Genomic DNA, 14,958 nt, shown 5'->3' on the forward strand with positions numbered 1-14,958 from the left:
GAATGAAGACAAAAGCTTTTTTTTTTTGTCTCATTAGCAAACAGACTTCTAACAACCAAAACACCAATCAGAAGCTAAAGGGAAGTTCAGTACACCATCTGTCCAAACTTAAGAATCACATGAAATGAAATGTCGACTCAAAATATGTGAATGTCACAAAGTCATGAGGATTCATCATCTGTGGCACTGACTACATCCGTGCACTTTGTGTTGTAGTTGACATTTATCATAAATCCATCCACGAGTTATTAAAACATAACACCCGACTGTATGAGGAAGTGAAATACAGACAAATAGGATAAAATGTCTCGTATTTCCTGCCTACAAAAACACACAACGTAGTCCTTGTTTCAGTGTTAATTTAATCATACAAATGTGTACTTTTAGATACTGGGGGGGGGGGGGGTATTTTGACTGTTTCAGATAAATGTGCTATATCAGGACTATGTAAACTTTCATCTCAACAATCTCACCATGCTACCACTCTCAAACCCACACATAGTGGCACACTCGACCTGGAGTGCATGAATCCAGCAATACTCAGATTCCTCACTAACTATCTCGATCTCTCACACACACGCACACACACACACACGTACACATGTACCCTGACGTGACTCAGAGAAGCAAAGTGTATACTGTTTGGGTGGAGGACTGTCAGCTGACTCAAAGCAAATACAGAAAGGCAGAATGCTGGTGGATTGTACAAAGCGCAGTGAAGTCTAAATGACAAGAAGTAACATTCAGAGGTTCATCCTTCGCACTCAAACAAAGTTTGATGAAAGAGCACACACATGAAACACATTTTTAAAAAGAGTTCAAAAACACTATCATGGAGTCCCGTTAACAACCTCCCCGTTTTTCTTTTATTTTGAAAACCAAAATACATGATGAAATAACTTCCAACATTATGAACAAGGCAAAGCTGAGGTTTAAATTCAGGTGTGATGGTAGAAAGACCGTTGATGTACAAATCCTAAATGTGTGATCAACATCAGCATGAATCAGTCTCCTTTATTTTGAAGGTCAGATAATGCAACAGGGATTAAACTAATGTTAAACAAAACTTTAAAGCAGGGGAGAGAAGATGAGTAAAAAAAACAATAAAATCTTCCAGGAAATGCTGGTATTTCAAACCAAAAATAAGCAAAAAAAACCAAAAACATATTTCCTTATTAGAAGTGATGAACAGATTTGTGCAAATAGCAGTAACATACCATCAGGGCTAATCCTGACGTGAACCATTCATTTTCATATTCAAATCTCACTAAAAAACAAACTACTACAACTTGTCACTCTCTCTTTGCAAAGCACTCGGCGTGATGTGAAAATCAAGTGTAAGGTTGGTCTTCTGATTTTTAGCACCACCTGCTGGTTTGAAACGAGATCTGATGTAACTGCGGTGCGAGATTAAACAGCAAAAAAATAAATAACAAAAAAGGGCAAATAGTGAGCCAGTTCATCCAAACGCTGCTGAATCACTCAACAATACTTCAGAGGTACACGCCCGGTAAAGCTCTCTAAATGTAGGTGCGTCTGTGAAAATAGACACGTCATCCTTTGCCCAAATAGTATACACCATTATCATGTCAGTTAAATCCAAAGAGAAACCATAAAACATGCACCCACACATTCACTGGCATACAATACACACACATATATATCACACACACATACATACATATATGTATGTATGTGTGTGCGTGTGTGTGTTGGACACACACTGTTGACATGGACTCAGACTACAGTCACTCATCAGGCAAAAATAGATTTGAATGGCTTTTTTCAACCCGTCCTCCAGATGCACTCTCACATTCACTCACACCCCCCTTCAGCGTCTGATTGGAGGGAAAATCCACCCTAAAACACCTTTAAAAAGAAATGGTCAAAACTGTCAGCAAGGGTCCGTTTCAGAGAGTGATGACAGATCAGATCAGTGTCTCTTTGTTCTCAATAGGAGTGACAAGGATCCAATCACAGGCCATATTCTCCAAACAAAGTGGTTTCACTCTAATCCTTTCAAATCTGCACATCTGAACGTGGTGCGTTTATGGCACCTGTACGTTCATCAAACATGACACAGGTCTACTCTTTCTTCAAGCATACAGATAGTTGACTTCTGAGTGTGATGTTCAATGTATTATTGCAGTAAACACAGGATTAATGTAGTGTTGTTTTTTTACGATGCTGACAGGGACTTGATGTCTTAAAGGGTCGAAGAAATAGAATAAAAACGCTGGTTTTATTTGAAGCACGTTCTACTTTTAGAGTTGATAATATTCGGTAGAAAACTGATAAACTTTGTGACTTCTGCTTCTCTTGGCTATAAATGTGAATAATCAAGGAAAATGGAACTGGAAAATAAAAATAAAAAATCCCAAATAGCGTGTCAATGTTTCCAGACCTGTGTGGGAACCCTGAAGAGGACTAAATTAGGTGCGGGGGGGTTTAGAGTGGATATTCCCATGAACGAGACGTGTCTTACAGTGGGAATAAAAATAGTTGTGTGTTTCTATTTTTTAACTCTTTAATGAAGCGTTCACACATGCGAGTCCTGGTGTTGATGTCAGGTGGGGTGTTTCACTGTAGCGGATGTAATCCATCACCCCACTGTAGTTTGTGTTTCTGTGGAAAGGGGCCATGAGGTCAAGGAGAGGGTTGTCATGAGTCAATATAAAACAACAGTTCCTCCCCCCTCCGACTCCTCTGTATTAAAAGGACTCCCAGGGTGCTTCACTCCTCATCCAGCGTGGGAGGGGGGGATCTTTGTCGTTCTAGCTCTGTCCAAATGGATAGGGCCCGTGAATACCCTGCGGGAAAGAGAGAAAAACTGTATTACAATACAGACATTGTGAACAAAATAAAGACAACACACTATGCATTTAACTTGAATAATCACCCAGTTCTTGTGTTCATCCACAACCAGTGAAGCTGCAGTTTGAATCCCGAGTATTTCTAAAACTAAAACTTGCCCCTGAGATTACTCCTGAGCTGCCACTTCACACACGTTCCTCACAGCAGAAGATTTTTACTGTCAGACAGGGAAAAGTGTGTGGAGGCAGAGCGTGACGTAAAAAAGGGGGCCCGGGGGGGAAGCCACCCTTTAACGTTGACAACGTATTCCAAGATGGCAGCCGAAGCAGCAGAGTCCGACGTTATGATGAGCGCCTTTGCCTCAAATCGGCAGTTTCACTCAGTCAGAAATGACCAGACGATTTTTGAAACACTTTCAGGAGTGCAATGCATGTGCAAAAGGGCCAAAGCACCCTAAAACAAAGGCATACATTAACAAAAAGTACAGTCACTCTTTCTCTGTTTATATATGCATGAGTAGACGGAGAGACACGTTTTCTGTCACTGATGACGTTCAGTTAAAAAATACATCACAAAACAATTGCTGACATATTGTACTGACTGACTGCCACGGTTAAAAAAAAAAAAAAAAAAAAAAAGAACTTGACCCTCGACCGTTGGCGTCTGTTTGGTAATTGTGTCAGAGCTGCACGGCTGTCTGGTGTCGTTTTCACCTTCGAGGCAGTAAGACAACCTGCAGTACGCACATGGAGGAAGCAGCTCAGTCAGTGTAGATTTAAATACAAGCTGACAAAGCTGACTAGTCGTCAACTTTCAAGTTTAGCCACCCAGGAGAGAACTACACCATGAATACTGGCTCAGCTACGACAGGTATGAGATAATTCTTCAGGAGTCCACCTCGAGCATTTGATGACTTTTGCATCTCCAACTCTTTGTTCAAACTTCAGAGAAGTCAAGACGTGTGTCCCCAAATCAGATATTTAGGACGGACTGTCTGTAAGGATTGGATATCAGATTGGATCCCTGATTTATCTGTGTGTGCTTCAGTGTTAGAAACATGTAAAGGGGAAGAAAATAAAGAAGAATCCCAGAGGGGTCATTCAAAATGTTCACGTTGTTGTTGAGAAATGCTACACACGCTGAGGCTGAACTACGTGCACAAACAGCTTCCTATAAACATGCACTAATGGAGAGATGTCAGACAGCGCCGGAGCAGTTAGGAGCCCTCACTCAAGGGGCACATCGGCAGCACTCGGGAAGTGAACCGTCACCTCTCCAGCTACCCGTCCAGCTTCCAGTCTTGGTCTGTGTCGGGACATTAACCTGGCGACCGTCCAGCTCCCAACCAAAGCCCCCACAGACTGAACTACTGCCGCCCTCAACGTATGAGAGATGACAAAAGGAGATCATTGACTTCACTCTCCAAACACTCGTGATGTCACAGGGAGCAGCGTTACCATCCTGCACTACACTCGCAATCTAAATGCAAATCATCAAATGAGGCCTGGATCTGACTTCTTCTGCCATGCACACTTTTAAATACGCTTTCCACATTATAAAGTTTGTCTTTGTTCACCAATAAAAACAAATTACAAAATCTGAAGTGACTACCTGAGGCTTGGAGTGCTAGACATGAATTCTTAATGATTTTAACGACCGGTCGAGGGTTCCATCACTTCGGTCCATGGCTTAATGCAGTGTGCTGTGTACAACTAGAGACACGACCAATGTTAAAATCTATGGAGCAAATGTCCTAAAAGTGAATCAGCACACAGATGCTCCTGAGAGGATAAAACCTTTATGCTTCAAACACAAACACTACCACCCTGAAGCCAACATTTAAAAGAAAGACAGAACTCATTGAGTAAAAAGTGGACTGTCAACACATGTTGATAGAACCCTTTGATTTGGATAACCATGAGCTTCGGCCCCTAGAGTCACTTTTGCCAGGGTTTGACTTTTAGCCTCACTGTATGTGCAATATGACGCTCTGAGTAAACCAGTGTGCTAACATTCGTCTGCTAACAAGACGATGCAGGCCACAGGCAGCAAGACAAAGAACAATTATGTCTGCCGCTTGCACTCAATTATGGTGCCCGTGTTTCCCATTCATTGATTAATCCGCGTCGGCCCAGCACATTATCGACAAGGGCCGACACAGATTAACTTTTAACTTCTCTATTCATAACTTTTAACTTCTCTATTCATAAAACTGCTGCGTGCACGAGAGAGTGCAGGCACGCTTTGAGTATTCGGCACTATTGACTGTTCCCTGCTGTCATGGCTGTGGCGTCACGCTGAGATACTCTTTATCCACTTTAACTAAATAATCAAGTGTTGACTGAAGAAAGCTTGAAACAAACTGAGAATATAACCGGCTCCTTACACAGCCGATGGAGGTTAGTCCCACTATCATTATGTAGGCTACTAAAGAGCAGTGTTTTGTACAAACAAACTATTAAAAAGGCGACTTGTGACTTCTGTATGTAGTGAGTGTTGATGTGATTTTTGTTTAAAGCTGTAGTGCAGCTGCCAGTATTGTACATACCTGACCATAAGTCACCACAGAAAGATTGGTTTGAAGACCATTCGACGCTCTATTTACAGCATTATGAGACAGTCCGTTTTGATCTTGCTGGATTGGCTCCTGCGTGCGCTCCCACGCTCCACCAGGATCTCTGAAACTGTTGTCAGTGGCGTCGTGTTTGTTTTTCTGCGGTGAGGCGAATGGGTTGAAGTCTTCCTGCACGTTGCGCTGGGGTTGGGTGTTGAATTCTGTCTCGAAAGAGGACAGCTGCTGAGTCACGCCGAGGAGACCGCCGACTTCTACACTCAGGATCACCCAGATTACGTCTGAGGAGGAGAGAGAGAGAAAAAAAAAAGACGTTGAGTCAGAGAACCTTTTCTAAGATTTTGATGAAAAGAATTCAGCAACTAAATATATATTGTAGTTAGTAATGCAGCCCTGTTTTGTAAGAAACCAATCAATAACTGTGAGATTTCCTACCTCCATAGAATAATCCGGTCGCTGTACACATCCTCCACTGGCCTTGGTACATGCCTGGATTTGTGGGACTTCGCATCTGCACACTCACATCTGATATCTCCTGGGGGTCTAGTGATTTAACCACTACCGTGTTTACGTGCCCAAACTGATCCCCCCCAATGTACTTAAGACAAACCCCAGGAGGCCACGACTCTGCACCTACAATACACAGCAATGAGTGCAGATAAGACACAGCTCAAAAGAAGAAAAAAAACACTGTAACTAACATTTACTCTGGCAGAAATTACAGAGAGGTTTAGAAAGGCTAATTATACAGCGTGAACTTCAACATGTGATTGAAGTGACGCGCCCTCCACCTGTGTTTTGTATTCTCCAGGTCTTCGTGAACGGTGTGTCTGGAGGAACTGACTCTCCTTCCCCAATTGTCACATCTTCAACGAAGGACATGGATGGCGTGTTGACGTTGGGACTTTCAAAGTCATAATATGCACCAATAGCAGCCTGCAGATTCCTGTAGCAACGCAAAAGGACAAGCATGGTGTTGTCACGGGTTAAAACGATCCATGAGATCCTACCTCGCACAGGCTCTCTTAATCATCCCACTTTGTAAGATAACATCAAGAAAACTAACAATGAAAGGTGTTTGTTTTCTCCCTTCTCCTGAGAAAACCTTATCTCAATGTAAACAATACATGGAAGATCCTTTGTTTTGTCGAGACAGTACCCTTCTCCCAGATTTAGGTGAACTTTAAAAACTCACACATTTACTTACTGCGATGCAGTTCAACATAAAGTGAAATCAGACTCTTCCTGCATTAACGGGAACATTGTGAACATGTTAAAAATAATAATAAATGATAATAATAATTATACTGACTATTTCCAGACTTTAAATGTATGCTCTAAGGTTAAAATGTGAATGTTTGGGTGCTTGTGCCCCTTTAAAATAGATTAAAATCAAGACTATGAACCACTGATTGATAAATCAATCACCATGAGTTTCCCAAACATACACAACCAGAGCCTATAAATATCTGTACCTCCTGAATGTTCATAAATATGTATTGTGTGTAGCTACCCGGTATAGTTAGATTTCTTTCCGCTTCCTAAGTCATTTCACCTTAATTTGAACTCACAACTGGAGCAAACAGTTTCACTTCCGTTTCTCGTCAGGCGTTAACTGTCCCGTTTTAAACTAAACTAAGATTTAACAAAGATTAATGCGAGATCAGAGTAATCTGAAAAATGTTGTTTTGCTATCTTTAAAACCTTACTCAGGTCAGGAAAAAAAAACTTAAAGGGAAAGTCGGGACACAATTTGGGTTGACAAACCCTGACGTCATACAAAGCTTTAAAAAATGGCGGACCAAATGAAATGTTGTGTTGAGGGCGACAAACTTTTTTATTAAATTCATACAACGAGTATCAACGTTTTTTTGCTTACATGTGCCGTGCTGTATTTTACACACCTGTAGCATTTAGTTGCACCACATTTACGATGATGTTAATGAATACTGAGTTATAAAACCACATCTGGTCCTCTTTGCCTCTCTGCTGTTTAAGTATGAACGAAAACTGGGAATTCAAAGAGCAATGTGAGCGCCATTTCTTCTCAGTTTTCTTTATTTATTTTACTGTTTAATAACTGGCTAATTATCCAGCTATGTTAGCGTCAGGGCTGCTGTCCGATAGGAGGCCCTCTCATCCCCGCACTCACCAGTTGGTCATGTCCAGGAAGAAGGCGCAGCCGGCCGGGTTGAGCTGGAAACCCAGCAGCCTCTGAAACTCCGAGATGAGGACGTCCTTGTCCGTGGTGCCCATACAGCTGAACTTCTGCATGAGCTCCGCGTCCACGTCCATGTCTGTGCCCTCCATGGGTGGCGGGTGTCCCGCAACAGAGACGGGGGTAGTGCGGGAGGGGGGTCCTCTCAGTTTAGTCCGAGGCCTCGTCCAGCCATAACAACCAGCTCAACAACAACAAGCGCCAGTGCGCATGACACAAACCAGAGGGGGACGAAGTTTGACGTTACAACACAGCCCGCGCGTCACCTCTCACCAATCACGTAGTGGGCGTCTACGTCATCTGTTGCTATTTGCAGCAACATTTTCATTGGTTTATCAATAAATGTGGCTGTTTTTAGAGCACGCGACCAAAAATATCCGCGCTGCTGCAGCATGGAGGACACCAATCCCATATTACTTAATTCACAACAGTTTTATTGATGCTCATTTGACTCAAGCTTTCTTTCTCAAGCCCCACATTATAATAATGTAGAACGAAATGGATAAAGAGGTTGAATGACACTAAACACATTTGAACTGCTGTGATATTAAAGTTCAATTTTATTCTGCATTGGTTTTTGCTTAATAATACTAATCACTTTATTATATAGCACATTTAAAAACAACAGTTATACGAAGAGCTTTACAGATTTAAAAAAAAAAATCGATCAACATTTAGAGAAAGAAAGGAACAGAGGTAAACGGACGGACCAATCAGGGAGTATAAAAATAACAGAAAAGCAGACAACAGGTAAGTATGAGGCAGTTAAATACATTGATGAAAAATTTGTTTAAAATCTACCAGGAGAAAGCTCAAATAAGGCAAAATCAATTCGGTAAACCTATGGGATTACATAATAACAATATTTCTGTATAGCATTATATGTCTTTATAATAATGCATCATACCTCTTTTGCAGAACAGTACAAGGTGCATCGGTGGTTTATTGATATTAATATTTGTTGGATTCATCCAAACATTTATAACTAGCACCCTGTGTCATAATGATTTGTACATTAACATTATTTCGTTGGAGAAATATTATTTAATATAACCAGGTGTTTAAATAAATCATCGGGCCATATAACGCTTTTTTATTGATTTTAAAAATAACTTCACCGTTTCTCTGAAAATTTTAAGACAAAACTGAAGTGAGAATTGGGAACTGCACTCGTTGGACTTCTTTATAGTACATAATCTAATTTCTTATACATACACACAGACTATTAATCCACATGTCAACTTCTCTGCAGACAACATGTTCTGATGTTATATCAATGTTTCAATACTTATAAATAAACCTTTATTCATAACAAAAGTGAGCAGTAACTTGGCATGGTTGTTGTTGTTTTAGTCAGGTGTACTTACATGCATAAATGATGAAGTGAGTAAATTATGTACTATGTAGGTTCGTGTAAGGTAAGAATCATACTGTGACCCCCTTTTGCTTCTTTTCCTTATTCAAATTTCAAACTACATTTTTTTTCTTCCAAACTTGGTTTTGGAGGTTGTTCTTAGAGGTTACATTTCTTGTTATAGATCTTGCTTTTTTTGGATGGTGAGTCCTTTTTTCCCAACATGTTTTCCTAAGTAATGGTAGAAAGTAATATGCAGGCATTTAAAAAAAAAAAAAATTAAAAAAAAAAAAAAAAAAAAAAAAAAAAAAATATATATATATATATATATATATGTATATATTGAAGGTTTTGTGCTTCAGTATTTTTAATATATGTCACCTTCAGTGTCAACTCAACATGATAGATAGATAGATAGATAGATAGATAGATAGATAGATAGATAGATAGATACTTTATTGATCCCGAGGGAAATTCAAGCATGTGTGACTCTTTGTATCTCTTTAGTATGTTACCAACACTACATTTTTTTAAACATGTACAGTGTAAAATTAATAAGTAACAAGGTCTACAAATATCAGGTATTCTTTCATACTGAACCTTTCGCAGTTAGAAGAACCTGACACTACTACTACTACTACTACGACTACGACTACGACTACGACTACTACTTCTAATAAGTGTTACCATAACCTGCAATTAATATTTAAACACAGCATCTTCAGGAAGATTCACACACACACCTACAGTGAGTAACCGGTGGGATCTTTGTGCACACAATGAAACTGCTTTATAAGGTTTAAATTCACCAATATGCTCTTCTCTGTACTTTCCTCCACACTGTAAACAAACATAATGACACATTTATTTGCATATCATTGTTTTCCCAGCAGGTTAAGGATGTTTAACTTCAACTTTTGTGGTAATATATGATAAATATTACCCTTTTGGGGGCAAATGGTGATAGTTCTACTTAAATTAGGTAATATTCATTGCAAACTAATTTGTGTTTGCTAAACTCTAACACGTTAAACAAGGTTACAAAGTTTTTTATTTTAACAACGTGTCATTTGCCATACATCTCTAAAAATATGTCACCTTTAGGACAATCAACATATGTCAATATGCAAATATCTTCCACTGTTGTAGTTCTTTTTTAATAATCGTGTTTCATTTTTGTCTGAAGCAAACGGAACCTTTTGTTAGGAGCGCTCCTCTGGCGGAACTAGTTGTCAGTAGCTGTTATATCTGGTGGGAACACTTACTTGGTAACACCGGAATCGCGCTCGGCGGAGACTGCTGTGGATCATGCCTAAGTAAGTTCAGCTATCTATTGTGGTTTTTATGGTTATTTTCAATTTCCCAGTTATCAATAACGCTTTTTATAGTGTATACTTCCATCATGAGTAAACTGACGGCGAATTTAAAGTTTAAACCTGATAATTAAAATCAGCTTCATTCATGATCCATGTCTGCAGCTTTGTTTGGGCTGCGTCTATTTGCTGGACCCAACCATGGAGTGAACGGAGCTAATATTCAAACTTTGTACCTTTTATACATTTTTTATTTCTGCTGGAGGATACGATTCAGAGCTTTTTAATTTCGTCTCATTGATGTGGAGAAGTTTTATTTTCTGTTTTGGACAGGAAATGGAAACATGTGACCTGCACGGTTTACATCAGAGTTTATCTTACGAGAGGAAAAGCAAATTTCAATTTTTTTTTAAATTGAAGATGATTTAAACGCAGAAATGAAATGACACAGAGTAACGTGAATTTACCTCCAACGTGAGCCGGGTTGAAGCTGTAGAAAGACGGAGACGTCTCTCCATGCTGCTGTGGAAAACAACGAGTCACAATGAAATAAGTCAACATGTCGTCTTCATCCTGAACTGTTCACTTCAGAGGCATGAACATAAAAACACGAGGAATTATGAATCAAACATGTCGTTTACTACATATACAATCATTCAATAAGTATCTGTAAATAAGATTATATCAGACCTCTGCAGTTCAGCCTGCTGTAATAATCCTCACTGTCCTACTTCACAATTTACACCGTTTTCCTCTCTATGCTTTGAATACACATTTTATTTATATTTGTATAGGTTTCATTCAATCATATACCAAACAAAACAAATGAATGAAAACATAAAATCTATACTCTTGAATGACAAAGGAGCCGAAAGCAGAATAATCTCATGTAAACTGAACCTCATTCACAAGATTATTCTTCAATAACTCCAGACGTTGTAATTAAATAAAATAAGAAAGAGCTGCAGGCCAACACAGCCGCTCATAGATCCTAAACTACATTTCTTTATTTTTTCCGAGACTTACTTCGTTCATGTAGTTGAGATTTCATTCCAACAGACGTGTTTTCGACTTATAATGTTGAATTGTTGGAATAAAAAACAAAACTAATACTACTATACAATACATTTCTTTACACCATTCAAAGAAGCTCACAAAATGACTTTCCTGTCACAACCTGAGAAATAAAAACTCATATTTTCCTTCATCACACAGACAATAACTCATTAAAGTGTGAAAATGAAACTTAAAAGAAAAGGTTCTTGAGACTTTTTTTTATAGTGCTGATTTTAAAACCAGAAAATGAATGTTGCATTCATTGTGACCGACTTGGACCTCTTGTTTATGTATCTTTTTAAACATTTTTAATTCTTGTTTTTTTCTTCAGTGTTTTTTGTGCTAACCTCAGTCTTCTTCCATCTTTCCTCCTTCAAGGTTTTACTGTGATTACTGTGATACCTACCTGACACACGACTCGGTAAGCTGCGTTTCTTTCTCCGTATTCACGCGACTCGCAGCTCGTGTTTAACGGTAATCTGTTTCTTCTGTTGCAGCCGTCGGTGAGGAAGACCCACTGCAGCGGCAGGAAACACAAAGAGAATGTGAAGGACTACTATCAGAAGTGGATGGAGGAGCAGGCTCAGAGCCTGATCGATAAAACCAGTAAGAACGTTATGGTGAACTTTTTCCAGCAGTCAGGTGTCACTGCTGAAGATTCAAACAGTTGCTTAGCAACGACATGCTCAAAGAGGTTCAAAGCCTGATTTATCTTCTCCATATTTATTATCCAGGTTAGACCCAGACTTGGTGTTGGAGTAAAGCCTGTTAAGCCACATGATTATTCACACGCGTGGGATACAGTGAACCCTTAGCTTTAACGGTGAACACCAGCGTACTCGAGCCCCCTCTAAGATTACAGATCGCTAATCCCCTTCATAAATGCTAAGCTAACGTGGCGGTAAAGTGTAGCTCTCCTCATTGGGGAGCTATATGTGGATTCACAGACTGAACTCTGATCCGCCGTCATAGAGCACCTTCCAAGAAGATGTCCGACTACGCACGCTTTTCACACATGGTCTTTCCATTTAGCTGCAAAAACGATCCACATTAGCGCCGCGTCTCGGCGAGGTTCTGGTTATTTAGTTTCCACGTTGACGTTTTGTCTTTGTCTCCAAACAGCGGCTGCTTTTCAACAGGGGAAGATTCCTCCCACGCCGTTCCCCGGTGGTCCTCCCCCAGGTGAGTCCATCCACTTTCAGCTCCGCAGTGATGGGATTCATTACACAGACACTGGCTCATGATGGGGAGCTTCTTAGTCAATAACAAACTGATGTTGAACTTGATGTCAAGGATCTTAATTATTCAGGGAGCTTTACACCGCTGCAGGATTACAACTTCTGTTGGAGTGACACTTCACTGGACAGAGGTTTTACGTAGGTAAAGAAGAGGCTGAAATGGACCAATTAAAAAAGACACGTTTCAAAGTTTGGAAAGTTTCTAGAAAAGCTTCCTCGATTTGACCTCCAAAAGTGACGCTGGCGTGCAGCGCTCTAACACTCACGACCTCTCTCGTGGGGATTGAATCACTGGGTTTGGATTCTGACAGGAGGAGTGTTTTCATTTGTTACTCTGGCACAGTGAGCAGCTCATTCATTGGTCGGTGTAAAGGAAGCAGGAAGACATCACGTAATAATAAACAACCATCTATCGTCTGTGATACAGGTGGTCCTCCTCGACCAGGCATGCTGCCTACACCCCCGATGGGAGGCCCCCCCATGATGCCCATGATGGGGCCCCCCCCACACGGGATGATGCCGGGCGGACCCGGTAAGAAACCTTCTATTTCCTTAAGCTTCAGACCCTTCTTACATGAAGAAATGTGACTTTCGAAAATGCTGCAGGAAAACAAAATGACAATAAAAAGTGTTAGAGAAAACAAGATGTCGCCTCCATGAGACGACTCTTGTTGCTTTCAGCAGGCGCTGGACTTCAACTGTCTGTGTGTTAAACGTGGAGGTATTCGTGCTGCTTTGATCCATACGAATGTCCTCCTGAAGGAGGAAACAGATGTGACATGAAGTAGAAAATGTTTAGAATTGAAGTTTTCCAGTGGCTGAATTCAGGTAGAGACCAGAGAGGTTTTTACCTGCTGTCTTTGATGCCCTTTGTATCAGTTTCCTGTTGTCTAAATAAAATCAGATAACAGATGAATCTGGTTTTACACTAACAGGTCCCATTCACAGATCAGTTGTTTACTCCTTTAAGCCTCAGGTTCCTTGTAATAATAGTCTGGGAATAATAAATACAATGTGAGGATGAGCCGTCTTTTAAAGGAAGAACAGGCAACATTGTACTCATAAACACACAGAAGAGATCAGGTGTATCCTGAGTAACTGTCTCTGTGAGTCGAGAAGCAGCGCGTTTACATGGACGGGGAAAGACTGACTAAAGGAAGGAATGGTTACACATTTTAAAAGTAGTTGACTTTATATTAAATATAACTTATAACTAAATATGACTTCCCTAAACATCGAGTGCACGTTTTCAGAAAACCTGAAGAGAGACCCTGGCAGCAGGTTCGGTATCTAAAGAGTACGATCCTGTCAAGGTTATCCTCGATGAACTCTGAAGTTTAGATTACGCTGCTGTGACTCTTCCTGTCAGGCGACTGTCATAACGCCGTGTATCTCCCCTCTGTCACTTTCAGGAGGCATGAGGCCGCCGATGGGAGGACCCATGCAGATGATGCCAGGACCACCACACATGATGCGTCACCCTCGACCCATGATGATGCCAGTCAGGCCGGGCATGATGCGACCAGACAGATAAGAGCGAGCGGAGGAGTTGCTCCTTTCCTTGTTGCCATGAAGAGCCGCTGTCGAGTGAGGACACTCGCTTTCACTCTCGGATTTCTAAAGACGACGTTTTTAAAAAAAAATCTCTGATTTCAATTTTTATTTTTTGTTTTTCCCACCCTGGAACTGTGTTTCGTACACGTCACCTCTGTAGACTGAACGTATGAAGCGTCCTCTCCTATGTTGGTGACAAGATCTAAACACCATGACTCACTTCAACAAACTGATCAGCACGCACTTTTACAGCGTGTTTGATTTGACCAACTGTTTCCTTATTTTTTTGGTTTGTTTTTAGGTTTTTATGTGTTTGGTTGTATTTCATTGCTTTGATAAATAAAAGCTTGATCTCAAACCAATTTCTTGAACACTTTTTATCACATGGAAGCCCTGCAGTGCTTGTGCATGACAGTATGTTCATTTTGTGTGCTGTCCTTCAGCACTGATTTATTGTGTGTGAGAAAACACAAAATGTAGAAAAATGGTCAAATAATCAACCACTTCAAATACATTACAGTTCACACTTTGCTTCATAGAAAATGACAAAGCATGCATTTGGATAATACGACTTTCAGCTGTTCAATTAAGAAAACAATTTAATTTTGTCAGACCAAAATACTCTTCAATATGGATAAGACAAAGAGCCTTCAACAATTCAGAAATAATGCTGATATCACAACTTTATTTGAGATAGTTGTTTTTTTTTAATTCAAATTTGGGTCAAATTTTTCAATTGTTTGTGGGAATAAACTGGAGCACCCGGAGAAAAAAAACCCACGCAGACACAATGTGAACATGTAGAGTCCTGACAGACAGAAACCTGTCAGCTTCTGTCA

General features: G+C 40.2%; 2 protein-coding genes across 2 annotated transcripts; one reads left to right on the plus strand and one right to left on the minus strand.

Annotated features, from left to right (window-relative positions):
• Positions 1 to 838: 838 nt before the first annotated feature.
• ilrun (inflammation and lipid regulator with UBA-like and NBR1-like domains) lies at positions 839 to 7,855 on the minus strand. Its single transcript, XM_079340677.1, has 5 exons — positions 7,539 to 7,855; positions 6,178 to 6,332; positions 5,822 to 6,019; positions 5,363 to 5,667; positions 839 to 2,810 (listed from the first exon to the last, which is right to left on the minus strand). The coding sequence occupies exons 1-5, from the start codon at positions 7,694 to 7,696 to the stop codon at positions 2,775 to 2,777; spliced, it is 852 nt and encodes a 283-aa protein (XP_079196803.1). The 5' UTR covers positions 7,697 to 7,855; the 3' UTR covers positions 839 to 2,774.
• A 2,318-nt stretch (positions 7,856 to 10,173) lies between these two features.
• On the plus strand, positions 10,174 to 14,481 carry snrpc (small nuclear ribonucleoprotein polypeptide C). The gene is made up of 6 exons (XM_079341858.1): positions 10,174 to 10,274; positions 11,706 to 11,748; positions 11,825 to 11,933; positions 12,450 to 12,509; positions 12,993 to 13,097; positions 13,978 to 14,481. The coding sequence occupies exons 1-6, from the start codon at positions 10,267 to 10,269 to the stop codon at positions 14,097 to 14,099; spliced, it is 447 nt and encodes a 148-aa protein (XP_079197984.1). The 5' UTR covers positions 10,174 to 10,266; the 3' UTR covers positions 14,100 to 14,481.
• The last annotated feature ends 477 nt before the right edge of the window (positions 14,482 to 14,958 follow it).

The sequence above is a fragment of the Symphodus melops genome, assembly GCF_947650265.1.
Source record: "Symphodus melops genome assembly, chromosome: 4".
Lineage (NCBI taxonomy): Eukaryota > Metazoa > Chordata > Actinopteri > Labriformes > Labridae > Symphodus > Symphodus melops.